General features: G+C 52.4%; 1 protein-coding gene across 8 annotated transcripts in view; it reads left to right on the top strand.

Moving 5' to 3' along the window:
• The window catches only part of EHMT1 (euchromatic histone lysine methyltransferase 1), a 150,900-nt gene extending 124,427 nt beyond the window's left edge, over window positions 1–26,473 (top strand). For 6 of the 8 annotated variants that reach the window (XM_030292603.1, XM_030292604.1, XM_030292602.1 and 3 more), the window contains exons 17-27: window positions 5,523–5,624; window positions 7,253–7,357; window positions 13,098–13,252; window positions 14,033–14,200; window positions 14,385–14,529; window positions 15,217–15,294; window positions 16,050–16,165; window positions 17,368–17,454; window positions 17,876–17,954; window positions 24,819–24,994; window positions 25,175–26,473. In XM_030292603.1, coding sequence (XP_030148463.1) covers window positions 5,523–5,624; window positions 7,253–7,357; window positions 13,098–13,252; window positions 14,033–14,200; window positions 14,385–14,529; window positions 15,217–15,294; window positions 16,050–16,165; window positions 17,368–17,454; window positions 17,876–17,954; window positions 24,819–24,994; window positions 25,175–25,352 — 1,389 coding nt within the window. In that variant the 3' untranslated portion in view covers window positions 25,353–26,473. Of the gene's footprint in view, window positions 1–5,522; window positions 5,625–7,252; window positions 7,358–8,562; window positions 8,689–13,097; window positions 13,253–14,032; window positions 14,201–14,384; window positions 14,530–15,216; window positions 15,295–15,993; window positions 16,166–17,367; window positions 17,455–17,875; window positions 17,955–24,818; window positions 24,995–25,174 lie in introns of those variants that run through there. The other 2 variants (XM_030292605.1, XM_030292606.1) reach the window with 2 other exon arrangements.
• The last annotated feature ends 1,197 nt before the right edge of the window (window positions 26,474–27,670 follow it).

Below are 27,670 nucleotides of genomic sequence, written 5' to 3' on the forward strand. Positions count from 1 at the left end.
GAAATGAACCCTCAGATGGATAAAGTGATTTTTTTAGGAGGGGGCCAAGACCACTCAGTGGGAGGAAAGGGCCATCTTTTTAACAAATGGTACCAGGAAAAGGGAATCTCCACATGCAAAGGAATGCAGTTGGGCCCTTACTTTAGACTGTTTTCAGATATTAACTCAAAATGGATCAAAGATCTAAATGTAAGAGCTTAAACCATAAATCTCTTAGAAGAAAAGATAGAGGAAAATCTTCTCAACATTCATTGGATATGGCAATGATTTCTTGTATGTGACACCCAAAGCACAGACAATAAAATTAAAATAAACTTCATCAAAATTGAAAATTTTTGTTTGTCAAAGGATACTATCCCAAAGTGTGAAGAGACAACTCACGGGATGGTAAAAATAGTACTAAATCTTGATAGGGGATTCCTATCCAGAATATATAAAGAACTCCTACCACCCAATAACAAAAGTCCAACCCAGTTCAAAGATGGGCAAGGAGTTTGAATAGGCGTTCCTCCAAAGAAGCTCTATAAGTGGCCAATTAGCACACAACAAGATATTCATCATCACCAGTCATGGGGAAATGCAAATCAAAACCACAGTGAGTCACCTCTCCCGCTTCGGGCAGCTGTTATCTAAACACGGAAAATAAGTGCTGGCAAGGTTGTGGAGAAACTGGAGCCCTCGTGCACTGCTGGCAGGAACGTAAAATCGTGCAGCTGAGTGGAAAACTGTGGTGGATCCTCAAAAACTTGAACATAGGATTACCATGTGATCCAGCTGTTCCAATCAAGAAACTGAAAGCAGGTGCATGAATCAGTGTTTGCTCCCCCATGTTCTCAGCAGCATTGTTCACAAAGCGAGAAGGTGGAAACGGCCAAGGTGTCCCCCTGCAGGGGGACAGGTTAGTGAAAAGTGGTCCGTGTGCATCGTGGGTCATCGCTCAGCTGCGAATGGGAAGGAAGTCCCAGCACCAGCGTTGTGCTGCGTGAGAGCAGCCCATCACAGCACTCATCCTGTAGGATCCACTCCTGTGAGGACCCAGAGTCATCAAATCTAGACGCTGGAAGTAAGTTAAAGGATACCGGGGGCGGGGCCAGGGGTGGGGTGGGGTGGGGCGGGGCGGGGCAGACGTCCCTTCTTAGTGGACCCCACGCTTCCTTCCAGAGTCCGCACCCACGGTGGCACGCTACCACTGACTCGTACACTTAAAGGTGACTAAAATGACAAGTTTTATGTTGTGTACCTACACGTGTATTTGTTTAGAGCCACGATAAAACTATAAAAACGATCTCATGGTCTTTCACAGTGTCACAATTTTCCAACAAAAAACTTACACTGTTGATAGTAATTTGTCAGCTTCCTTTTTCCATCAAATTATCACTATTTTTCTGTCATTAAATATTACCTTATCACATTATTTTAGGTGGCTGCATTGTATTTCATATTATATTGTCATTGTATTTCGTGATGTAACGTAACGGTATCGTTTTTAGTCAGATTTACTTATTGCCTAATATTTAGTTTTGAATTTCCATTATACACAGTGCTTCAGTAAAATGTTTTCTTAGCTAAGTTTTGGTACATGTTTGGTTTCTTTAGGACATATTTCTGGGTGTGGAATTGTTAGATCAAAATATATAGTCATTTTTAAGGCTTTTTATATTTTTTTCTGAAGGGCACCGAGAGTATGTGAGCACTCGCTCCTGTCTGCTCTTACCAATGCCGACTATTAGAGATGTTTTTAAAAAATATTAATTAACAGTTTGATATACGAAAATGGTTTGATATACGAAATTTATTTTTTTACTATTTTAATTCACTTGTCTTAAAGTGAACACTTTGGTGTATAGCTATTCATATCTTATGAATATTTTTTCCAGCTTATGTTTATAAAGTCTTTTGCTTTATTTTTGGTGGGTTTTGCAATCTGGAAACTACTAGTGTATAAATATAGATAGATATTTTTTAAAAATTATTTTTATTATTTTTTAATTTTTTTAAGTTTGTTTATTTTGAGAGAGAGGGAGTGGTGAGGCACAGGCAGAGAGAGAGAGAGAGAGAGAGAGAGAGAGAGAGAGAGAGAGAGAATCCCAAGCAGGTTCTGCACTGTTAGTGCAGAGCCCGACGTGGGGCTTGAACACATGAACTGTGAGATGATGAGCTGAGCTGAAATCAAGACTCAGGCACTTAACCAGCTGAGCCACCCAGGCGCCCCTGTAGATAGCTATAATTAATCCTCTGTGTTATGATGGGTGGGTGAGTCTCGCATTTACCTCATTCTCCGATGGGTTCACAGGAGCCAGCGCCCAAGCTAAGCACCAATGCAGAGGCAAGAGGTTAGTGTTCAGGGCTTTACAGAAGCAGCAAGAGCCTGTAGACAAGGACTGGAGAAGTATCTGTGGCTTGAGGGGAGCAGGCATCTGAAGTGGGTGACTCGTAGACGAGTTTAGCCGTAGATTGGGTGTAGTGTAAGAAAGTGGTCACTGAGGTTGAAGACTGATCATTGAAATTATTCAGTCTGAAGAAGAGGTTGTAGGATAGTTTCCAACTGATGTGTAATTGGAGTCCCAGAAAGAGGAGAGAACCTGGTAGAAAAAAAATTATGTTGGGAAAAAAATGGTCATAAACTTACCAGATTTGGTAAGAAAACAATCTACAGATCCAAGAAGCTGAAAAAACCCCAGACTGGGTAAATTCAAAGACTACCTCACCTAAGCACAGTGTGGTTAAAACTGTCGACAACTGAGAATGGAGAAAGTCTTACAAGCAGCTAAGGAACAGCACGTTACATGCAGGCGGGCAGCATCACAGCGAGCCACCAACTTCTCATCTGAAACGATGGGGTAGAAAGCTCAAAAAATTGTCAGTCCAGAAGACTGCATCCAGTAAAAGTCCCCCTGCAAACGAATTGTGTAATAAAACATTCCCAGTTGAACAAAAGCTGATAGGATTTACTGGTACATTTGCCCAAATAGGGTTGGGAAAGCCCGGGAGTCAGCCCAGGAACCGCCCCTGGGAAAGACTGTTGTTTTCTCTAAATTTCCGAGAAGATAGGGGCGCCTGGGTGGCTCAGTCGGCTAAGCGTCCAGTTTCAGCTCGGGTTGTGATCTCGCGGTTCGTGGGTTCAAGCCCTACATTGGACTCTGTGCTGACAACTCGGAGCCTGGAGCCTGCTCCAGATTCTGTGTCTCCCTCTCTCTGCTCCTTCCCCGCTTGCATACACGCGTGCGCTCCCTCTCGCTCTCTCTTGTGCTCTCTCTCTCTCTCTAAACGTTAAATTTTTTTTTAATTTCTAGAAGATAAAAGACTATTTAAAGCAGAAATAATATCTGTACAAGGTGCAGTTCATACCAGTTTAGAAGTAAAATGTATGCCACCAACAGCACCAAGCAAGAGCCATGAATGGAGCCCTGCTGTTGTCAGGCTGTCGTTTCTGCTGTGGGAGGCAGTAGGTATCAATCCAAGGTGACCGATAAAGAGAATAATATCGTCATCCCCAGAGAAAGCACAAAGAAAATAATTTAAAAGAAATAACAGCTTTAAGGACAATTTACGAAAATCGAGTAGAGGCGTTAAGATGGGATCCTGAGCAGTATTTGTATAACTACAGGCAGGAGAAGAGGAGTAAACACCAATGGTACAAGGAGCCCTGTCCCTGTCCGTGGTGACACCACGTGTGAAGACTGAACACACCAGGACCAGCTGTGTGCTGCTGCAGGGTGCTTGCGTTATTGGAGACACAGCTGGAAATAAAAAGGATGGAGAATGTATATCATGCAGATGGTAAATGTGAGAATCAAAAGGAAAAATTTTTAAACTTCTATAAGAGGAAAGATTATCTTTGTGATTGCAGCATAGGGAAAGGTATCGTAAGACAAAAGTACAAGAATGGTAAAGTTAAGTGCGTTAGAATTAAGAATTTCCAATCAACAGGATGTCACAAAGTTCACAAAAGGCAGGCTACACACTCCCAGAAGATTTTGCAGCACACTTGCAAAGGATTCATATACAAAACTATAAGGAAGTTCTACAAATAAAAGAATCCAAAAGAAAAACAGGCAAGGAATGAGCGGCAGTCCTCAGAAGAGGGAGTCGGAGTAACCAGCAAACACGCGGAAGGCGCTCAGCCTTTTGAAAACAAGCCTGAGACCCTGTTGTGTAGCCCTTGGATGTGGTGGTCCTCAAAGGTTGGACCGCCCAGAGGAGCCACAGCGCCCCCTGCGTCCCTGTTGCTGGGCGTGTGCCCCCGCCCCCATGATGTGTGAACAGGGGACAGTTTTGCAATCTCAGTGCATCTTTAAATAGCACAAAGTCAAACAGAACACTTGAGAACAAGGCAAGCCTTTAAAGCCAACAACCATACGTTTTTGTGTGTATCATACAATTAAAATTTTAAACACCAGTAATAACGGGATTGGACTGTGTGGGTTTTCTTGAGAAAAGTGGGTTTACTGATTAACTTCAGTCTTGATAAGAAGTATGTATTATACGTATGTGAAAATCTAGGATTACTGCTCTTAGGGTTAGAAACGGAGAGAAAGAGGGAACAAGGAAACATGGTCAGTATAAAGATGGGAGCCGGCGGGGAGAGAAGCAGAGGGGCCCGTGAGGAGAAGACGGTGGGAGTGTGTCCGCGTGGGTCCTTGAGGTGCGTGCACAGGAGGGATCCATCTGTGAAAGATGCCGCCTCAGGTTGGCACTGAGCCCGGCTGTATAAACGGGGCATGAATGGTCCCCCAGCCCTCCCGGAACCCCCGAGTCTCTCCTGGAGCTTCCTGAGTCCGACCTCTCCTCTCCAGTGGTGGGTGGCTCTTGTTTTGCTTTGAGGTAGTTCAATTAATGGGATATATTTAGCATGCCTGAGGAAGCAGAGCTGAAAGCTAACAGGGAGATGTGCCCAAGCAGCCTCAGGAAACAGAACGCGCTCAGTCAGCCACCAGGACGTGTGTGGGGCTGCAGGGCAGGCTTTGCCCCTGTTCTGGGCCCCTGCTCTTCCCTGCCGTTTATTATTTGTAATCCTGTGGCGTACAGACAGTGATTACTGCCTCATTAGCGCTGCTTTAAACGTGCAGTGGCAACCATTTCTTGTAGAGGTCCTGATGGGTACTGTGGCCCTCCGGTCGTGTGAGGAGTGCAGTGGCTTGAAACAGTCCCAGGGGCCCTGTTGGAACAGAGGGACAGGTCGCCGCACCTGGCCACATGGAGAAGCCTGGGGTGTGCCACGCCTGTCAGACCGTGAAGGAAAGGGAGGGACAGCGGTTCACATGTGTGCCTGCAGGCTGTCTGCAAGTGGAAGGCCCTTGGCCACCTGAGGCCTCATCCCTTCGGCGTCAGAAGCTCGGGGTCTGGACCCCAGTGGTACAGCCTCTGAAAACAACCCCACCCTCCTCTGCCTGGGCTCCTTATCGTTCTAGACGGCACCTCCCCTCTGTGGGGAATGAAGGTTCACTGTGGCCACGCGCTCAGGGCCTGGCACGCTGTAAGTCATGTGATTTCTCTGGATCTAAATGGCATTTGTGTTGCAGGATGCAGAGGGCTCCACCTGTTTGCACCTCGCTGCCAAGAAAGGCCACTATGATGTGGTTCAGTATCTGCTTTCAAATGGACAAATGGACGTCAACTGTCAGGTAAAGCCACGTCCTCCACTTACCGACACTCTACCTGGCTGGTTGGCCAGAGACCCCAGTCTCCTCTGTAGCAGTCCTGGCTCCCTGCCTGTTTTCTGTGGCACCCCTTGCAAGGCCCCGGAAGGCCTGGCCTCACTCACCCTGGCTGCCGCCTCCCCAGGCCGCCCACTGGTTACTCTGAGAGCTCATCCCGCAGTGACCTCTTGGGCCACCGTAGTCTCCTGGCCTGGGTGAACATGTCACCATCTGAGTGGGGTCCCTGACCTCCTGTATGCCGGGTGCCCTCCCTCCCGTGGTGCCCATCTTCTCACCTAGTGGCTCTCAGCGTTCCAGGGCAGGGTCTTGGCGTGACGAGTAGTCCTTGGCCTGAGGAGGTCCCGTGTGTGTCAAGTGAGTGAGTGACTCGGGAGAGCAAATGAGGGAGCTTCCCTCCCACTTGTTGGGGCCCAGACCCCTCTCCTCCCACATGACTCTGGGCTCTGGGAAGGCTGTCTTGGCATCACAGGCTCTGCCCCATCTTTTAGGAGTGTCATTGCCTCCAGCCCAGCTCTCTGCAAGCCACCCTGACAGAGACCCTCCCCAGTGGCCTAGAGTTGTGGTTCCCTGCCATGTGCCTCACGGCCCACCTCTGCTCTCACAGGGTCCACGGGCTAGACCCCTACCCTGTTTCATTTTCTACCTCCCATTTGGTTGGGTTTTGAACATTTCCTCTCCTGGGCTGGGCTGGCTCCACGAGGCCAGCTTGTCCCTGCAGTGTCCCCGGTGCCCAGGCGGTGCCCACAGCCAGCCTGCAGGGAGGGCCTCGCTACAGTCATGGAAGCTGCATATCTGCCAGAGATGTGGCAGCTGGGGGTGTGCAGGGAGTCGTTTGAGAGGTGCTGGGGAGGGTTGAGCTTTCTGCCACCAGACCGTGAGTTGGCAGCGTGATACGCATTTCCTGAGGACTTGCTTTTCCTGGTTTAAACAAAACTACCCACGACCAACTGAGTAAGGAGAGACAGGCCTGGGTGGGTGGAGTGGTAGAAAGCCGACTGGTCAGAACCACGGTGGACCCTACACATGGGGTCAGTCTGCGAAGACTCTCTGCCGTCTGCCCTTCAGGAAGAAGCCAGAACTGCGCACAGCCTCCGTCAGTCTCTGGGCTTGGATAGCTTTCCGTCCGCAGTTCTTGGCAGCCTGCTCTTGCTTCCTCCTCGGGGTCTGTGTCACTAGGGCCAGCACTTCCCACCAACCAGACTTCTGGTCTCTGAGGGTCGGTCTGGTCAACAGTGTTTCTGGTCCAGGGATCCAGGCAGATGCACTCAGGTGTGCGGGGTATTGTCCTGGCAGTGTCTGTCCTCCAGGCTGGAGAGGGGCAGGGTCCCGCAGAACCATCTGTCCCCCTCAGAGCAGAGGTTTGTGAGGGTCACACTGGGTGGTTCTGGCTCCGTCTTGCACCCACTGAGATGTCTGGGGCTATACCCGGAGCCTTAGTTTCCTCACCAAGAAAATGGGAACTTGGTCTGGCTCCCGCCTCTTGGGGCTGCCTTATAGGTCCTCAGTGAGACTGCTCTTCATGTTACTTGTCTCTGGGAGCTGTGGTGAATTGTAGGGCTTTGTGTTTTGTTTTGTTTGTTTGTTGAAATTAGGATGACGGCGGCTGGACACCCATGATTTGGGCCACTGAGTATAAGCACGTGGAGCTCGTGAAGCTGCTGCTTTCCAAGGGGTCTGACATCAACATCCGGGACAACGTGAGTCTCTGGGTTTCGCTGGTCCTAAGCAGGTCCTGGAGGAGGATGGAGAGACCAGGGCGTGCAGAGCTGACAGCTGAAGGTTCTTTTTCTTGGAAACCTGACCAAGGCTCTGCCCTCTTTTTCCATGTTTTCAGTGGCCCCTGGACCCACTGTGGTTTCCTCAGGTTGTTTTGTGTGTTGGCCAGTTGCTGGGTATAGATTGAGGGGCAGAGGTTCCTGAGACCTGCCTGTGGGTGGTACCTGCCTATTTAGAGGCGCACCTGGATTGAGGAGCCCAGGATGCACACCATCCCTGTGCAGGTAGATGTGTGAGCGCCGGCTCCTTCTGTGGTTGCCACCATGCACTCAGACCACGAGAGCTAAGGTGCTGGTATTGAAGGCTGGTTTCGTGGGACAGGTTTGGTCTCAGAAAATGGGGGCTTGGGGCCAAGGTCCGAAGACTCACCAGTCCCTGTGGGAGTAACCTCCTGGCAGCCTGTGTGTCAGCAGGCAACTCCGGTTAATTAATTAACTAATTAATTAATTAATCTATGTATTTTTAAGTTTATTCAGTTATTATATTAGAGAGAGAGAGAGAGGGCACACACGCACAAGTGGGGGAGGAGCAGAGACAAAGAGGAGACACAGAATCTGAAGCAGCTCCAGCCTCCGAGCTATCAGCACAGAGCCTGACGTGGGGCTCAAACCCACGAACCACGAGATCATGACCTGAGCCGAAGTCGGACGCTTAGCCGACGGAGCCATCCAGGCGCCCCAACTCCAGTTAATTTAAGAGGGCATTTCTGGGAAGGTCACTGGGGACCTGCTCTGGAGCAAGGCAGAGGGACAGGGTTCCCAGGACAGACAGACGCAGTGTGCCCTGCAGAGCTATGTCCACTGTTACGGAGTGTCACCAAAAGCCATAAATATAAAGTCTAGCCACAGACTCATTAAACTGATAATGAAATAAGAAAGCAGGTTGGCAGTAAGAGTTGATTGTTCCAAGCACACCGTTCAGTAGCGTGCAAGTCAGCGTGGAGCCTGAGCGTCCAAGGTAGGGAGGCAGGTGGCCTTTTCCGGTTCTGAACCCTGAGCGGGACAGGGCTCTCTAGACCCCCGCTTGAAGAAGGGGTGGGAGCAGCGAGCACCACCTGGTCTCTCATTGTGGCTGCTCAGCATTGGGACCCTTTCCTGCATCTGTGAGTGGGTCTCACCCTGCCCAGAAACGTGGCACGCAGGCCGGGATCTGGACCTGCAGCGCGTGGCTCGGCTACGGGGTGTTTCTGTTCGTGTCCTCAGAGCTGGTGTGAGTACGATGACACCGCCTGAAAGGGACCGGGGACTGGAAGGTGAGGATAAAGGGAAGGGGTGTGGGGAGGTCCCTTGTGGTCGCAGCAGAGAGCAGTCGCGACCTGCCCTGCTGATGCTTTGTGACGTGGTTAGGCCAGTTGCAGCCGTGTGTCCTTGGGCATGGTGCCCCTCGTGCAGCTGTCTGGGGTCGGGGTGCGGGTGTGTGGGCAGCACACGGCCTCACAGAGTCCAGCGGGTGTCAGTGCTGGTGCTGATGGCGGTCCTCGGGAGTCAGAAGGATTGACAAATTGCGTGTCTGCGGGCCATATGACGACGGAACCACGTTTCACCTTGACAGTTTCATCGTTGCGCTAGCGGCAGACTGTACCGTGGCAGGTGTGCAGTGACACGTACACCTGAAATAGATGCTTGTGAGCCCAGAGTCCACCACAGCCACACCAGTGCATGACACTCCTTCCCAGTTTCCTCCTGCTGCTTTGTAGCCAGCCGCCCGCACCGCTTTCTGTCCCGTGGGGGTTCTTTGTGAGCTTGGTGTTCCGTGGGTAGATCCCTGCGGTGTGGACGCTGCTCAGGCAGCGTTGGTCTGGCGGTCAGTGTTCCGTCGTGTGGACAGATCAGCTCACTCGTCCCTTACCTGGTCATGGACATTTGGGTCTTCTGGGTCTGGCTCTCACACGTGGAGCCGCTGTGAACACGCACACAGGCAGGCCACACATTTGCGTGGCCACATGCTGTCATTTCCCTCAGGTGACACCTGGGTCCCGTGATGTGTGTGTGCTCACGTCTGTGAGGACACCGCCCAGCTTCTGGAGCGGCCACGCCCTTCCCAGTGTCCGAGAGCTGCTCCTTCCCCCTCCCCGGGCCTCAGCATGGTCAGTCTGTGTCCTCTTCTGGGAGGGGTCTGCTCACATCTGTTGCCCATGTTTTAGTGGGATGTTTATTGTTGTATCCTTCAGTTTTGAAGGGTTTAGTACATTTTGTGTACAGGTCCTCTGTATCAGATGGTTTATAAACCCTAACAAGTAAGCAGATGGTTTTTAATTTTGATAAAGTCCGGCTTATCAATTATTTTCTTTTTTTTTTTAATTTTTATTTATTTATTGAGAGTGAGGGAGAGAGAGACAGAGCATGAGCAGGGGAGGGGCAGAGAGAGAGGGAGACACAGAATCCGAAGCAGGCTCCAGGCTCTGAGCTGTCCGCACAGAGCCCGACGCGGGGCTCGAACTCACGAACTGTGAGATCTTGACCTGAGCCAAGGTCGGACGCTCAACCGACTGAGCCACCCAGGCGCCCCAATTATTTTCTATTTATAGGTCATGTTTTTGGTGTTCTCTTTAAGAGTTCATTGCCTAACCTCAGATCCCTTTCTCCCATGTTTTCTTATAATAGTTTTTAGTTTCAGGTGGTCATTTTCATAGATGGTAGGAGGTGTGAATCAAAGTTCTGTATTTGTGTGTGTGTGTGCGTGTGTGTGTGGATGTGTAGCTGAAAGTCCTCCTTTCTCCACAGAATTGACTTTTGTCCTTTTGTCCACATGTGCGGGGGTCCACACCTGCCTGTCCTCACACCATTGCCGTGCTTTCCCAATGCTGAGAAAGTGCCAGGTGGTTCACAGCTCCTCTCCATGCTTTCCTCACACTGCCGGCATCCTCGCCAAGGGGTCTACCACAGGGGACTCTCGGGGTGCCTTGTCCTTACTTCTCGGTGTTCGGCACATCTGTTTTCTTTTGGCTGCTTTTTGAATTTTCTCTTTGTCACTAGATTTTGGCAGTTGGATTAGGATGTGTCTTGTGTTACTTGTGTTTGTGCATGGAAGGTCAGTAAGGGTATAGTGAGCTTGGATTAGTAAGGTTAGAGTTTTGTCAGATTTAGAAATTTTTCAGCCCATATTTCTTCCAGTAATTTTTCTGCCCACCCCCACGTCATAAGGGTCCCCGTTCTGTGATTAATCAGCTGGTTTGACATTGTTCCACAGCTCACCGATGGTCTTTTCATTTTCCTAAATAATTTTTTCACTCAGGATTGCGGTTTGGCTGATTTTAAAGCCATTTCGCTGGTTTTATTGCAATTTTGCTGTGTTTTCAAGCTCAGTAATCTTTTTTTTTTTCTTTTTACACCCTATGATGCTGTTAATCTCCTCCAGTATGTTTCTGTCAGACACTGTAGTTGTCAGCTCTGAAAGTTTTGTTTGTAACCTTAGGTTGGATGCCAGACATGATGAAGTTTACCTTGCTACGAATTTCTTTATTCCTGGAAATGTCTTGAGTCTTGTTGTGTGTGCAGTGTAGTTACTTGGAAACAGTCTAATTGTTTTGGGTTTTACTTTCTAGGTTTATTAGGTGGCTTCAAGCAGATCTCAGCCCAGGGCTGCTCATCTCTCCTGTGTGGGTACTGGCACTGAGCCCTCTATGCCTGGGCTTTGTGGTGTGTCCTTCTGGAGGTCAAAGGTGGGGATGTCCAGATCTCCAGAGGCCTCTTTCCCAGCCGCACAGCCTGCTGTGCAAACCCCGGCCACCTTTTTTGTCCCCTTCTCAGGGATACAGTCCTTCATCATCTGAAAACCAGTATTTCACACATTTTGACTCCTTGGCTCTCTCAGGCGGGCGGGTGAGTCCAGCTGGTCCCTCTGGCTCTGTCTTTGCCAGAAACAGAGTGCCGTCTATCGCTTCAGATACGTGGGTCAGGCCTGTTGTGACACAGCAGGCGGACCTCTGTGAGTCTGGGGCTGCATAGTCCCATGCTAGGAGGAGCCTTGGTGGCAGGGACAGTCTCAGCATGGAATTCTGGTTATAAAATCATAGATCCTTCTGATGAAGGAATGAGAAAAGAGGTCCCTAAGGAAATCACATTTTGCTCTGGAGCTTGCAGATGTGTGGAAGATGGAGAGATCAGAGGGGAGGAAGGCGACTCAGAACAACGTCCAGGAAAGGAAGCCCCAGGCAAATCCCGGCTTTTCACAGAGTACCACGGAGGAGTCTGTAGAAAAGCCTGTGCCTGGGGCCAGCAGCGATTTGCCAACTGAGAGGACCGCACAGTTTCTGTTTTACTTTTATGTTTCCTACAGTTCATTGAGCTGAAAGCATTGGATGCACTCAGAGTGTGGGGATTGTCTGCGAGCCCAGGAGCGTTACAGGGGGTCCTCTGGGCAGGAGAGGGCCAGGAATGGGGCGTGCAGAGTCACGTAGCCAGCACATCGGCCCCGTGAGGGCGGACACGGGGCCGAGTGGGGCAGGCACTGTGCTGAGCTCTGCCTGGGTGCCACCGAGCCCCCCGTGGCGGTGTCAGAGTGAACAGCCAGGCTTGACTTTGGTGGTGGCTCCTGTGAGAATCTCGGGGTCCCCCAGGGGTGGGGACCCTTGAGCGGTGCACACTCTGCCGGGGGAGCAGAGAGCGCTTCCAGGGCAATAAATGTTTCTGCCACCTCTGAGGGTTAAGCCCTGAGTCCAAGTCAGAGAAAGAAAAAGACTCAGACTTTCACTTCCTTGTGTTCCCGAGGAAGAGGTTCGCTAGAGGAGAGGCTCCATGAGTTGTGACGCGTGAGCTCAGCGGGCTGCAGGGCGGTCAGGGCCGCGGGCGCGCCTCGCCACCCGCAGTGAGCACGGGGCGGCCGCCTTGCTTGTCCCCAGTGTGGCCGGCTAGCCGTCGTGGGCTGTCCTGTGGTAGGCCGCTCTCCTCCCGGCGGTGCCGCACCCTCCCTGTACCACGTTCCGCACGGGCTCTCCGGTTTTCTCCCTCTCATGTTTGTTTTCAGAACTATGGTGTGGTGCCCTAGTAAACTTGCTGCGATCATTGAAAATCGTTTATATCTTGTGTACAGCACAAATGGTTTTTTCTCATATTTGATTTAAAATTTTTATTTTGTAGAGGTTTTCGGGAAGTAAAATTTTAATGCGGTCAAATTTGAGTACTTTTGTCTTTTTCAAATCTTACACAGGTATCGTCCTCTCTTGTGATTGTACTTCTATTCCAAAGTGAATATAATTTTATTTTATTTTTTTTATTTTTATTTTTATTTTTTTCAATGTTTATTTATTTTTGGGACAGAGAGAGACAGAGCATGAACGGGCGAGGGGCAGAGAGAGAGGGAGACACAGAATCGGAAACAGGCTCCAGGCTCTGAGCCATCAGCCCAGAGCCCGACGCGGGGCTCGAACTCACGGACCGCGAGATCGTGACCTGGCTGAAGTCGGACGCTTAACCGACTGCGCCACCCAGGCGCCCCTATAATTTTAAAAATGAGATAAAGCACAGTACTCCCAAATGTGATGTTAATAATGTGTTGTGTTTAGGTTGGTCTTATTGCAGATGATTTTTTTATTCAATTTCCAAAATATTCAGTACTGTGCATTACTTTCATAACAAAAATGAAAGAAAAAAGGAAGTGCCCTCGGCACTCAGACGGGTGCTCTGCCCTCCTCTTGGCGCGCTGCGCTGTCTGTCCGTGTAGGAGGAGAACATCTGTCTACACTGGGCTGCGTTCTCTGGCTGCGTGGACATAGCAGAGATCCTGCTGGCCGCCAGGTGTGACCTGCATGCCGTGAACGTGCACGGAGACTCACCCCTGCACATCGCCGCCAGGGAGGACCGCTACGCCTGCGTCCTGTGAGTGGCTCTGCTGCCGTGGCCCCTGCAGGGCTCCCAGGGTGGGCGAGGCCGTCTGAATGGAACTCCTTCCAAGCGGGCAGAGGCGTGAGTCTCCCAGTCTGCGACTGAAGTCAGCATGGTTCCTTCTGGGTCAGGGAGGATCATTGTGAAAAATCCCCAAATGCTTAGGTCAAATTGTCCGGCACCTCCGGTCTGGGGCGACGGGCCGGCCCTGCTCAGGAGGGGTGGAGGTGCCGGTGCTGCTGCTCGCCACTCGCCAGAGCTGTTCCCCATGTCACTCACACGTGGCTGCAGTTGGGGTCCTAGGGAGCCGCTGTGCTCCCAGTGGGAGCTCAGAGATGAGGGGTTGCCCTGCGGTGGGGGCCGGAGCACCGCGCCGCCGCTCACCGTGCGGTTCTGACTCGCATCAGGCCCTCGGAGCGCCTCCCGGCCCCTGACCGTGTCCTCGGCCACCTGGGTGTGCTTTACCCGTTCATCCTTGAGCGTGCTTTTAAGTGGGAAAGCCAGGAAACCTCAGATACCGTCCTTAGTTCCTTACACGCTCTTCCTGACGAGAAAACTGAGGTGACTTTTGATTGTAAATGTGGGAGAAGGAGTAATGGAGTGCATTCCTGGTGAGTCAGGCTGATCTTTCTAGAAGCTCTGGTCAGCAAAGCTTAATTTCGAGATGAGTGGTGTACTCTCTATTTTTACTGACTAGAGTCACTTCATAAATCTCATCCTCATGCCTTTAAATTAAGATCTGAATGTTTTGTTGGCTTACATTTTTCCTTTTAGCCTCTTTCTTTCTCGGGATTCAGATGTCACCTTGAAAAACAAAGAGGGAGAGACGCCCCTGCAGTGTGCCAGCCTCAACTCCCAGGTGTGGGACGCTCTGCAGATGAGCCGGGCGTTGCGGGACGCAGCCCCCGACAGGCCTGTCCCGACGGAGAAGACGGTGAGCAGGTGAGGAGGCCGTTCTGGGGCAAATGGTGACACGTGGGGGTTTAAGAGTTTGAAACAAAAGCTTCTCTTCAAGCTGAGGCGTCCCCGGCCCGAGAGCAAAGTGCCTGGCCCAGCCCTCAGCGGCTGCCCTGTTGGGGCGTCACTTGTCACCGCGAAAGGTAACATCCCCCCTTTCCGGCGGCAGAGACATTGCTCGAGGCTATGAGCGAATCCCCATCCCGTGTGTCAACGCTGTGGACAATGAGCCGTGCCCCAGCAACTATAAATACGTTTCTCAGAACTGCGTGACGTCCCCCATGAACATTGACAGAAACATCACCCATTTGCAGGTCAGCGGTGCGGGGGGGAGAGGGGGGCGGTGGGCCTTTGGGGCCCGGGGTCCACGGATGTTTCCCCAAGAAGACCCGGCCCTCACAGCAGTTGTCTTCCACCAAAGAGCTGAAAGGCAGATAAAGATCCTTCCTGAAAACGGACCCTGTATCCTGTGTTGGGTCCCTAGCCCCCAGGGCAGTGCCGAGCATCCCCTGGTGATTGGTAGTTTGTGGGCCACGCTAGAGCGAGGAGCCCGTCCTGTGCCTTGAGGGGCCTGGCTCCTGCTGAAGTGAGATGTGTGCCCTCAGGGCTGGACCGTGGCTCGGCACTCTGCCTTTCCCTGTTGGGCAGCATCTGGCCTCAAGTGCAAGCCTGGCAGGATTTCCTTCACGTGTCCCTGTCTCATGGCCCCACGTGTCTGACCACCCTCTCCCCTTCTCCTTCCTGAAGGCTCTTCTTCCAGAGCCCCTTGTGCAGGCTGGCAGTGTCTTAGAGGCTGGGTGTTCTCTTCTGCCCACGTGCCCTCTTCCTCAGGGCTGCACACCCCCCGGTGTCCCTGAGAATGGAGACGTTAGGGCCAGTCACCTTTCTTCCGCACGGGCGTGGCTTTCAGAAAGCACGTGTCAGGTAGAGGGGTGGTTTTGAGACTCGTGAGGCTGTGAGCAGAGAACAGCTCTCCCGTGTGACGCACGGTCTCCCCACAGTACTGCGTGTGCATCGACGACTGCTCTTCCAGCAACTGTATGTGTGGCCAGCTCAGCATGCGCTGCTGGTACGACAAGGTGAGCCTGCGGCTGGGGCGCGCTGTGCGGTGAGTCCCCTCCGACCCAGGACGGTGCCCAGCCGGGCTGGGGCAGCTGGGGAGATGAGGAGAGGGCTCTGAAGGCCAGCATCCAACATAAGAAACTTAAATGCTCTTGGAGTTGAGAGTTCAGAGGTCATCGGTGGGGGTGGAAGCCAGGGTGTCCTGGGGTGGAGATGAGACACAGGCTTGGAGGGGAGACCATGGCAGATGGTTGTCTCCAAAGTCACCTTGTAAGGAAAGGGGCACAGGCCTGGGGCTGGGGTGCGTGTTCTTAGCGAGGCATGGCTGTGCCGAAGGTGAGCAAGAGCAAGCATTCTGAGGAAAGTTCTCAGTGTTCAGAATGGCCCTGGTGTGTCACCTGATGGCTTGGCCGTGGCCAGGTCCCCGTCATGGCTGTGGTCCTGTGGGCTGCAAGGCCGAGAGTGGGCAGTGGTCCAGGGGGCACCGACCCCTTGAAGGAGGCGGAGAGGCCTATGGGCTGGTGGCCTTGCTGAGGCTGAGTGAGTTCCAGGGAGAAGGAGGGAGGCCGACCACGGCAGGTGTGGACTCCTGCTTTGATGCTTCCCATCCAAAGCATGAACATGTAACTTTATGCTCTTACCCAGCTACGAAGTTTGACCAGAAACCATCCTTTTCATGATAAGGTTTTTAGTTTGTAAAACTGTGTTGGTGTCAGTTTATTTAGCATGAGTGGCGAGCCGTGCTCGGTCCTGACTGCACGTCTGTCCCCAGGACGGCCGGCTCCTGCCGGAGTTCAACATGGCGGAGCCGCCCTTGATCTTTGAGTGCAACCATGCCTGTTCCTGCTGGAGGAGCTGCCGGAACCGCGTCGTGCAGAACGGTCTCAGGTGAGCGTGAGCCCTGGGAGCCCCTCCCTGGGTGCAGGATTTTAAGCCCTTCAGTAGAGTGATGTCAGGTCTGTTTTCCAAGTTTGAAAGTGATTCTGGTTTCTCACGAAGTTCATTGTATTTATGTGTATTCCATACAGACAGGGGCACAGTGTGTTCAAGTGCATCTCCGTGTTCACAGTAGAGATGAAGAGATGCTGTCTCCTTTGAGTCCCGTGTCCTCTGGCCTTTTACAGGCTGGAGTAAATAACATGAGAGTCCTGCTTCCAAGCAGCTCAGTTGTGGGTGAGGCCCACTGAGCTGGGGCTGGGAGCCAGGCTTGGTGTGAGCACTGCCTCTGTCTCCCAGTTAACATGCACACAGCAACTGTTAGGGCCACTATTGTTTTATTTTAATACTCAAACCATTTCTGAAACATCCCGTACTGTCTGCGTGTCTCTAACAGCAACAGTGTGATGGTGTTCCGGTATAAAACATTTCAGACCACGTGGGTGCCTTGTTTTTAAGACACTCGGGGTACTCGGTCCAGGGAGGTCTGGCCAGCACCCTTTGCACTGGCCAGGCTCGGACCCATTACCTGAGTGTCCCCTGGCCGTGAGCCTTTCCTCTGTACACGAGCTTGAGAATTAGAAGACCTCTTTCCGCCCTCTCAGCTGTGAAGGGGATTTACGTATGACATCAGTCTAGTGTCACAGTATCAGCAGCCAGAGAGTGCTTCTGACCAGCCCACACGTCCCTGTCCCCTGTTGATAGGACATCCTCTGGGGGAGGACAGATATGCCCTTCGTCCCCAGGACCCCTGGACACACCAAGGGGCAGGTGGGTCCTCATGGCCCTGGGCCTGGGAGAGCTCCCCATCTACCCTGAGGGGCATGCCGGGCGTTAGCCCCTTTGCCCGTCATCACAGCCTAGAGGCTTGGCTAGACCTGTCCCTGTGTTCACATGAAGGAATGGGAGGGCCAGGGGCTGTGCTCCATGCGCTGGCACTCGGGCCCAGTTCTGAGGCCATCTTGCACTGACTGAGTGCGCACCGTGGACATCAGTGCGAGAGTCGCTGCTTCTTTGAACGTGAAGCTCTGAGGTGCTCTCCAGTTAAGAAGGCAGTATCTTCCACTCTGTGTGCTGCTGTGGCTGGCAGTGTAATCTGCATGTGAGCTGAGCTTTGGGGAACTTGGCAGTGACTGGCTGACCCTGTTTTCCAGGGCGAGGCTGCAGCTCTACCGGACACAGAACATGGGCTGGGGCGTGCGGTCCCTGCAGGACATCCCCCTGGGCACCTTCGTCTGCGAGTAAGTGAGTGCCTGGGTCGCCCCAGGGCTGCCGGCTGCCTCTGCCGTTTTGTGGACAGCAGAGCTGTGCCTGGGACTTGCGGGTATCCCTGAAAACCAAGTTCATGTTGTCTCCACCCCTCACCTACCTCCTTGGCTTTTTGCTTGCACTTAGCCTCTTACCAGGTCATGACTCATTCAAGATGGTACCATTCAGTGGTTTCCAGGGTAGGGTCACTGTGGATCCCTGGTCAGAGAAGGGGTTTCTGTGTCGCCCTTTTCTGGGTCCTGAAGTTAAATCCTAGCTCAGTCCCTGGCAAAATTTTCCAAAATGTTTGGCGACAGTTTAGAGGGCCCCACCATGGCTGCTGTGCAACCCGTCCTGCCAGCAGGGGCAAGGCAGTGCTGTCTGGTGTTCTCACGCACATCTTGCTTCCTGCAGGTATGTGGGAGAGCTCATCTCTGACTCGGAAGCTGACGTTCGGGAAGAAGACTCTTACCTCTTTGATCTTGACAATAAGGTAATGTGTTTGGAGGGGTTGGGGTGTAGAGCAGATTGCAAGCGTGCAGCATGGGAGTGGTAAGGAGGCTTGCTCACACCAGCCCCGCTCTGCGCTCGGGAGGCCTCTGGGCTCGTGCAGAGAGTAGCCTGCCTCTCCTGAAGGTGCTGAGCCTGGATGCACCAGCCCTCTGAAGCCCCGCTGCTCATGGGATTAGAGCCCATGGCCGTCAGAGGGCAGGGGGCTCACGGTGACAGGCAAAGTGGGAGCAAGACTTGTGTGAGGCATCAGGGGTTGCATGTGTGTCCCAGCTGCTCTCCTGGTTGTGGGGACAGTAGTTGGACCCTGGTCTTCACTCCAGGATCCAGGCTTCCGGGGACTTTTGGAGGCAACCTCAAGCTGTCCTTGCCCTACCCTGGTACCTGTGTTGTTTTCGGTTTGTGACTTTCCTGTTTAAGAACTTGCAGAAGCAGTCAGGGTAGAAGTGGGGACATGGGGCTCTCTAGCCAGAGTCCCGAGTAGCTGCCCTGTGGATGAGGACTGAGCCAGGCCCGGACCTTCCTGCCGTGCCCACCCCAGCCCTGCCCTGCAGGTGGCTCTCAGAGAGCCAGGCATGTGAGATCTGTGTTTCACGAAGAGAAACCTACATCCTGGGAGGTTGCAGTGCACGGGCACTGCCTCACACCCCTACCCCAAGACTTCTGGGGCGCCCCAGTGACCCCATCATGTGTGCACGGTGCAGTGAGCCATGCCCCGCCCCCAGATCCTCTTTGTGCTTCTTCCTCGGTCTTCTGCCTTTCCTCATCTGTTGAGCTGTTTGCCTTTTATGGTTTGTAGCAGTTCTTTATGTGTTCTGGGTCAGATGCTCTTTTGACATTTGTGTCTCGTGGATCTTTTCTGTCTGTGGCTTGTTTAGTTCCTAATGATGCCTTTTAACGAATGGAAGTTCTTTTTTTTTTTTTGTTTTAGAGAGAGAGAGAGAGAGAGAGAGAGAGAGAGAAAATCCCAAGCAGTCTCTGTGCTGTCAGCGAAGGGTCTGACACAGGGCTTGATCCCATGAACCATGAGATCATGACCTGAGCCAAAACCAAAGAGTCGGACACTTGACTGACTGAGCCACCCAAATGCTCTGGAAGTTATTTTTAGTGCAGTCCAGTTTATCAGCTTCTTCCTACGTATTGTGGGGTTTTGTAACGTCCCAGTAAAGCCGAGGTGTTTTAAAGGGTGATCAAAAGATACACATCTGTGCTATTCCCTAGAAGTTACACTTGGCCTCTACATGTAGGTATATAGTCACTTTACTGTAGGGTTAAGCTTTTTTTCTTCCCCCCCCCATATCTGTATCTGCCTGACTCAGGACCATTTGTTGAGAAGATCACCCTTTTCTCCACTGCTCAGTAGTGCAGCTTTTGTCATAACGCAGTGTCCTTGTGTGCCTGGGGCTTCCCTGTGTCCACGACTGTCTTGGCTGGGCTGTGCCACATTAATCATCCTAGTTTACGTCCTCTGACGCTGGGGTCTTTGGGAGTGTCTTGATCTTCTTGGTTTCCTTCAGTTTCTATATAAGTTTTAGAATCAGCTTGACAAGTTCTGCAGAACCCCTGTAGGGATTTCATTAGGGTGGTTTAACCCGGGACACAGTTAGGGGTCACTGAGGGTCTTGCCACCTTCTTTTCTAGGGTGTATCACTCCACTTGTTTGTCATCTTCAGTTACCCCCAGTAATGTTTGATGGTGTTCTGTGGTGGGATCCTGTAGATCGTTTGTTGTATTGTTTTATCTAATAGGTTTTTGATCATTTTACTTTGGGGTCAACTTTATTGTAATTAATTTACACGCAGTGAACTTTAAGCATGTGATTTTGTTTTTTACAAATGTGTGTACAGCCTAATCACCCCCACAGGCAAGATCTGGAACATTACCCCAAAGGCACCTGTGCCCCGATATGCCCCCAGCCTGGTTGGCCACGGAGCCACTGTCTGTCTCTGCTGGTGGGTTTTTCCTGCGTTAGAATTTCCTGGAAGTGGAGTCAGAGCGTGTGTTCCTCTCTGTCTGGCTTTTCGTGGGCCACCCAGGTGGTGGCAGATCCTGTGACCCACCAATACCCATGCTGGGTTGTGCTACCACTGTGGATGGACCTGGATATTTCCAGATTATGCTGTTAGGAGTAAACCTGCTGTGAATCTTCATAGACTTGTTTTTTTGTGGGTGTGAGTTGTATTTTCCTGGGTAATTCCTGGGAGTGGGATTATTGCCATCTGGTAAAAGTATACATTTAATAACTTACAAAGAAGGAGCAAGCACTTTCCCAAAGTGGTTGGACCACTGTACATTTCCACCAGGAGCAAAGGAGAGTTCCAAACACTGTCATTTTAATTTGGCATTTTCTTGATGATTATTGACAGGAGCATCTTTTCACATGCCAATTGGCCTCCTTATGTCTTCTTTTGTGCGCAAGTTTTTAAAATTTGTTGCCCATCGCTTAATTGGGCTACTTGTTTTCTTACTGGGTTGGAAGGGCTCTTTACAGTTCCTGATTTGTGACCTGTGTCAGACACCTGTATTATCTCCTAGCCTGTGCTTCTTCTTTTTCTTTTTCTTTAAAAAAAAAAATTATTTCTTTATTTTGAGAGAGTGAAAATACATGCGCAGGTGGTGGAAGGATAGAGAGAACCCAAGACACCGGGCTTGATCTCGTCTCCATCTCATGGACCCTGGGATCATGACCTGAGCTGAAATCAAGAGTCGGACCCTAACCGACTGATCTACCTAGGTGCCCCTGTGCATCTTCATTTTCTTAACGATGTCTTTCGTAGAACAGAATAGTTTTTTTTTTTTTATGGTTTAGTGCTTTTTGTGCCGTTAGTAATCTTTGTCTATCACAAGCTTGTGAAGATTTTCTCCTTTTTCTAAAATTTTTATATTTTTAACTTCTAGATCCATGATCCGTCTTGAGTATGTAGTTTCAGATAAGGCTGGAGATTTCTGCTTGTCCGTGTGAATATACAGTTATTCCCGACCAGCCAGCCAGTCAGCCGGAAAGGCTTCTGCTGGTAGGTCTGTGCCTGAACTGTGTTTTGTTCCTTTGATTTATCTGCTGACCCTCAAAGCTATACCACTGTCTCTTGACTGCTGTCAGTTCAGAGTAAATATTGACACCAGGTAGCTCCTTTTTAAAGGTCCTTTTAGTTCTCTGGGGTTCTCTGCATTTCCATGTAAGCTTGAGAATCCGGGTGTCTGTGCGGAGAGGCTGCTGGGATCTGACTGGGACGATGTCTGGTCTGTTGAACCACTTAGGGGCGTTGGCATCTGAGCAGCATCCAGTGTCCTCGTCCCTGGTGTCTGGGGGTGGAGCCAGACCCCAGCCCCTCCTGGGGGCACCACTCTGGCAGCCCCGTCTCTCCTGCCAGCGGCTGCCCTCGTGACTCCCGACCTTCCAGTCTTTCATCAGCCTCACCCCACCAGATTGGGCCCCTCAAGATGCTCCCTTCATCCTGCTTCTGTGGCTCATTCCTTTTGGTGTGTGAAGGGCTGCGAGTACACCATAGCCTCCAGGGGCCGCTCCAGCTCAGACCTCATGTCCCCATTAGTGTGGCTGCTCCTGTGCCCGAGGGACCTATGTGCCCACTGCTTGGGCCCTCCCCACCCACGGTCTAAGGCGTCAGCAGACTTTCTGGCTCTGCTTTCAGAATGTTTCCAGGGTCTGACCACCTGTTGCCATGTAGCCTGCCTTCTCCCTGGCATGGACTGTCCCTGGGCTCTGGGTCTGTGCCTAGACCCCAGGGTCTCCCTCTCCTTGCTGTTCTAGAACCTTCTGAACACTCACCTCTCCTGCCCCTGTTTCCAGGAAAGTGCAGGTAGCATATTGGAAGCTATGGGGTCCAGAGACCAGTGGGCAGAGGGCCCAACTTTGTGCTCTGTGACTGAGGCGGGGTGGGTGTGGAGCCTGCAGCTTGTCCCCAGCATGGGAAAGGGGCTGTTGCATGTCCTGAAGGCTTTGGTCAGGGTCTCCACATGTGACTGGCTCCCAGATTTTTTGTACTCAGTTTTGACCAGTCATCGTCATTCTTTCCGAAGCTCGAGCTGTCCCTGTCCGTGGCCGTGGAGCCTGTTCACACCAGCCTCGCGTCCTTGGGCTCCATTATGTCTGGCTTCCCTCATTTGGCCTCAGGCTTCCCTAAGCTGCCCCTGGTCCTTGCAGTGGAGATGATTTTTAGGTACCAAGTCAGGACACCAAGGCGCTCATTGCCACCAGGGTGCCGTTGGCTCTGGTCTAATTTTTTAGAGGACAGAGCTCTAGAATAAAAGTTATGAAAGACGTGGTCGCGTCACTATTCCCATTCAGATGTAACATCACTGGGTTTTCCCCACTCCTTTGGTCTTATACTTGCGTCCTCCACGGTAAAGATCCCGGCTCCTCACGTGTTCGTTTCAGAGGAGCATCCCTCATGTGGCAGCAGCGTGTGTGTGAGGTCTTAGAACATGTCCCACTGAGGACACGAGCACCGGCCCGCAGCACTTGGCGCGATAGTCTCTCCGTGTGGGTGGGCTCCCAGGTTGCTGTTGTAGGTATGTTTGTGTGTCTCGGTTCATCTTCAATTCCAGATTTTATCTTCTTTTTATTTTCATTTTTCATTTCATTTCATTTCATTTCATTTCATTTCATTTCATTTCATTTCATCTCATTTCATTTCATTTTTATGTTTATTTACTTTTGAGAGAGAGAGAGAGAGAGAAAAAGAGTGTGTCAGAGTGTAAGCAGGGGAGGAGCAGAGAGAGAGGGAGACACAGAATCCGAAGCAGGCTCCGGGCTCCGAGCTGTCAGCCCAGAGCCTGATGTGGGGCTTAAACCCATGAACCGTGAGATCATGACCTGAGCCGAAGTCCGACGCTCAACCAACTGAGCCACCCAGGTGCCACATTAAGTGCCAGAATTTTAAAATTTATTTTTTAGTTATGTAGAATATTTACGTGGTTTAAAAGTAAAGATTACACGAGGTCATGTTCGGAGGTCTTGCGTGTTCTGCGTGCTCCTTTCCTGCCCTCAAGAGTATCCATGTGTGTGTCTCACTTCCTCACGTTTCTGACAGAAAAGGTGGTCCCCCCACCATGTTTCTGAGGTGCTGCTGTGGCGTAGAGCTCGCCGTGTTCTGAGCACGTGTGGATGCTTCTCCTTCTTTTGGGGACGTTCAGGTTGATTTCAGCCTTGGCTGTTGCGTCTCCTGTCCTGCACACGTGGCACCGTGTGGGGCGTGTGTTGTCCTCACCCAGGTCCCCAAAGCTCTGCTCAGCAGCCAGGCAACTGCAACTGAGAATTTCCATTGCATTCTTTCTTATTATTTCTATTTCTCTGAGATTTTCACTCGGTGAGAAACATACTGTTTTACCTGTGGCGAGGATGGCTCTAAGGGAGCTTCTGACATCCTCACGTGTCCGTGCGGCATCTGCTTCACTTCAGGGCTGGACTCTGTTGATTGTCCTTTCTCTTCAGAAAGCGTCCACTTCCTCGGTTCCTTGTCTTTGTTCGTGCTGACTTGTTGGTGGCTCCGGCGTTCCTGCGACGTGTGTCGTGTGCTCTGTTAAAATTGGCCGGCTGGGCTCGAGTGCGGGCTCTTCCCCTGTTGAGGTGGCGACATCCCTGGCATCCGTCCTGTCCTGTGCACCCGCCGCTCTGCCGTCGTGGGCTCCGGCTCCTCGCTCCCGATCCTCACAGCTTCTGCTCCCAGCTTCCCCTGCTGTGCAGGGTGGGCTCGCCTGCAGACCTAGTCCGTCACACCCAGAGGCAGAGGCCAGAATCCGTGCCCTGGCCATCGTTCTGGACTTCGGCATGTCTTTGGGACCTGCCGGGAGGTGGGATTGCTGAGTCAGGGCATGTATGCCTTTGGTTTGGCAGAAAACTTGATAGAGACCACCCGTCTCTGCCCCTGTTTTGTCTTCCCTTGACCACTGAGGGTCCTCTGGCTTCTGGTTAATGCTCTGCCATATGCAGGATGCACACCTGGAAGGTCCCCTTCTCCTTGTTGCCTGTCTGCTTTTCCCTCCCACACTTTACACTTGGTTCCTGTGGTCGCTGCATCACAAGTGCCCAGGGACTCAGCCACATGAGAAGGTCCGTGCTCACTGGCTTCCCCTTGTGGACACTGTGTGACCGGGCTCTCTGCTTGGGGCCCCAGGGGCTGATGGGGGTGTCTGGGGAGAGGTGCCCGCAGTCTGTTTTGTGGCTGTGGCATTCAGCTCCTTGCATTCTGGGGTCGACGCCCACTTCCTCACTGGCTGTGCCCGGCCACCCGCATTCCTTGCCACATGGCCCCTCTGACTTCAGGCCCTAGCCACCTCTGGCACTCTGGGTTTTTGCAGAGAAAACTGCTTCTTAAAGGGCTCCTGTGGTGAGGTCAGGCCCCCAGCCAAGCACCCTTTCTCACTGTCGGCTCAGTATCCCTTCTGCTGCGTGTTGTCGTGGGAGGAGTGCTGGGTCAGGGTCGTGGGACTTCTGTCTGTACCGCTGGGCTAGCAGGACATGGCAGTGTTCCTGTTCCGTGGCTGTAGCCACCCCTCGGGAGCCACCTGACGGCCCTCGGCCCGAGTGCTGCTTCCTTCCGTCTGTCCGACCTGCCCTGCACGCTCCGAGTCTCCCGGCACCTGCTTGCGATGGGCTCTGCCGCCCCCTGTGGTTCCCATCGCCCGCCTCCTTCCTCCTGGTACTGGTGGCGTCAGAGCATCAGATGATCCACGTGTGCCCTGTGCAGCCCGACTGGCCAGGAGGCATATGGAGCAGGCCGCCTCCCCAAGGCATGGAGGCCTCCTGCGTCCCTGCTCTGGGGGCGCATCTCTGCCCACGGTCTGCAGACTCCTGCGCGAGCTCCCCGCTCTCCTTCCCGCCCACTAGGATGGTGAGGTGTACTGCATTGACGCGCGGTTCTACGGGAACGTCAGCCGCTTCATCAACCATCACTGCGAGCCCAACCTGGTGCCCGTGCGCGTGTTTATGTCACACCAGGACCTGCGCTTTCCCAGGATTGCCTTCTTCAGCACCCGCCTGATTGAGGCTGGGGAGCAGCTGGGGTAGGTGCCGTGGTCCCCAGGGGCTGGCCGGGTCTGGGGACCTTCCGGGGTGCATCCGTGTGCCACTCAGTGCAGACTTACCCCCGGTAGCCTCCTGTGTCTCCAGACCGCTTGCTCAGGCTGGCCTGCCCCCAGGCGGTGTGGGGCCTGGATGCACCCTTAGCTGTGCTGTCTCCCCAGGTTTGACTACGGGGAGCGCTTCTGGGACATCAAAGGCAAGCTGTTCAGCTGCCGATGTGGCTCCCCCAAGTGCCGGCACTCCAGCACGGCCGCGGCGCAGCGGCAGGCCAGCGCCGCCCAGGACGGCCAGGAGAACGGCCTGCCCGACACCAGCTCCTCCACCGCTGACCCCCTATGAGCAGCAGCCGGCCTGGGGCGCTGAGCGTCGGTGCCGTTCACACTGAGGTTGGAGAGGAAGGCGAAACGCACACAACACCCGAGGGCTCCGACCTGGGGCTGGAGGGACCTGGGCCGTGGCTGCGAGGCCCCAGCGTGGCTGCCTCCGGGCTGGGGGCGGGCGCTTTGGAACACTCTGGGAATCCGCGCTGGCGTGACCTTGTGAGTTTCTGATGATGGTTTTGTCGTTTCCACGTTTCCCGTTCCCCCTCAACTCCCCTGGTTCCTGTTCCACCGTGGGGCTTGTTGGCAAAGCCCGGTCAGCCCAGGCTCCCGGTCAGCCCAGGCTCCCTGCGTGGCACCTGCCGAAGACACCATCACCCTCGAGCTGCTCCGTTAGACCTGCCTGCACGAGGCCTGCGTGGCTGGTGCCAGTTCTGGGCACCGCGCAGATGCCGTCCCCACCTCGACCTAAGGAGAGGTCAGGGCCAAGCCGTCACTGACTTTGGAGAAAACGTTTGTTTGCTTTTTAAAGAAGTCCTATATCTAGTCCTATATATCAGACCTCTAATGCATTTCTTTCTGAGGAAGCGGTCTGGCGGGTGCAGGAGGGCCATGGCCCGAGGAGGACCCCGCACCGGCCCCGCCAGCGCAGCAGTGCTGGCGCCTTCTGTTGATTTTTAAACCACATGCTATGATGAATAAACTGATTTATTTTCTACCGTTATTGAACATTAGGACAAATAAAAACACAAAACACAGACAACGGTGCTGATTCTGGTGTGGTTTCTACTCACCATGTGAAAATAAACTATCAACTGTATAAAGAGAACAAAGTGATTTTAGAATAAAATGCAGGAAAAAACTTTTTTTAAAACGTTAGTCTTGTCGTGGAATAAATTTGCCATCACCTTTTGTGTGACGGCCTGCCAGGTCATATACTTTTTTTTGGCATATACTTTTTTAAATACTGTAATTAGTGCAGTAGCAGTGGGGTTTTTGTGCGGCTCTTCTAAAACATTCATGATGCAGTCATGTTTATTTTTTTCTGTTAAAATGTTTTTGACAGTTTTAAGAGCAGTCTTTTGGCTCAGACCATTTCTTGTTCTGTTTTCAATGAAATCAATAAAAAAAAAAGAAGTACTTTAAAGGAGGTTTTTATTATGATGCCATGTTTCAGCTGGTTTCTGCCAAACACCCGTGCTCCCTCTGGGGTGCTCGCGGGCTCACACACGGCCCGGGTCCGAGCAGGCGGCACACACCTTCCTTGTCAGCACAGCCTGTCTCTGAAGAGGACGCTACCTGCATCCGCCCCAGGCAGACAAGTGCAGAGTGTGTGTGCATGCCTGTGTGTGTGCGTGCCTTTGTACGACCAGCACCAGGCACTGAGGCCCAGGTATCTTTCTGGAGGCTGATGGGCGTAAGCACCAGGTAAGTGCCCAGAATCCCTAATCAGATCTGCATTTGAGCGCGATGAGACTGGAGCAGTTTCTTCCTGCCAGCCAGCCACGGCCTCTGCCCCTCAGCAGGAGCCCTGTGTCCTGTGCAGGGCTGGCCTTCACCCCGGCACCTGTAAACTCAACAAGAAATAGCTTGAGTGTTTGGGTTTTTTAATACACGGAAGTCATCCAGTTAGACACTTTCAGACATTTATCTGGAACAGTAACAGCTCTCCTGCACATTGTGAATAGCCCAGGTAGGATGCCTTCCCTTGGGGCCCTTGGTCCAGCCGTGTCACCACCAGGAAGGTGACTACAGGCCTGGGTGTGCGTGAGCACCCGTGACCCAAGTGGGACAGAGGTGGGGCTGGTCCTATAGAAAGACGACGCCCCTTCTTCCAGGAGGGCTTGGGTTGGCTCCCCAGGCTTGTCTTTCTCCTCTGGGTGGTGCCTTGAGCGGGGGCTGGGCTGGGGCAGTGGCCCGGGAGGGTTCGGGACAGTGGGCCCATAGGAGGCCTCATCTCAGAGGCGGTGGGGGGGAGGGGAGGGGCAGGGGGTCCACCTGGAGCTTGGACTTCAGGCCTCGTGGACCCCACCAACCTTTTGTGGCCCTTGCCCCAGCACAGTCCTCACCCCCTTGGGTTCTAAGCTCCTTACCTTGCAGTCAGCTAAGGTCGTTTGCACTTTGGTGATTGTCCTGTGCACCGGGTTAGATGCTGGCTGTGCAGAGTTATCTGTCGAGTCAGGATCCAGTCTTGTCGAAAACTGCTGCTGTGTTAGGGAAGCCTGTGGGGTGAGTAGACCCCACCACCCTCCCACCCACCAGACACCATGACAGCAAGTCCTGACCATCTAAAAGGAGCGTACAGGGAGCCTGGGTGGCTCCGTCGGTTAAGCATCT

The sequence above is a fragment of the Lynx canadensis genome, chromosome D4 (genome assembly GCF_007474595.2).
Source record: "Lynx canadensis isolate LIC74 chromosome D4, mLynCan4.pri.v2, whole genome shotgun sequence".
NCBI lineage: Eukaryota > Metazoa > Chordata > Mammalia > Carnivora > Felidae > Lynx > Lynx canadensis.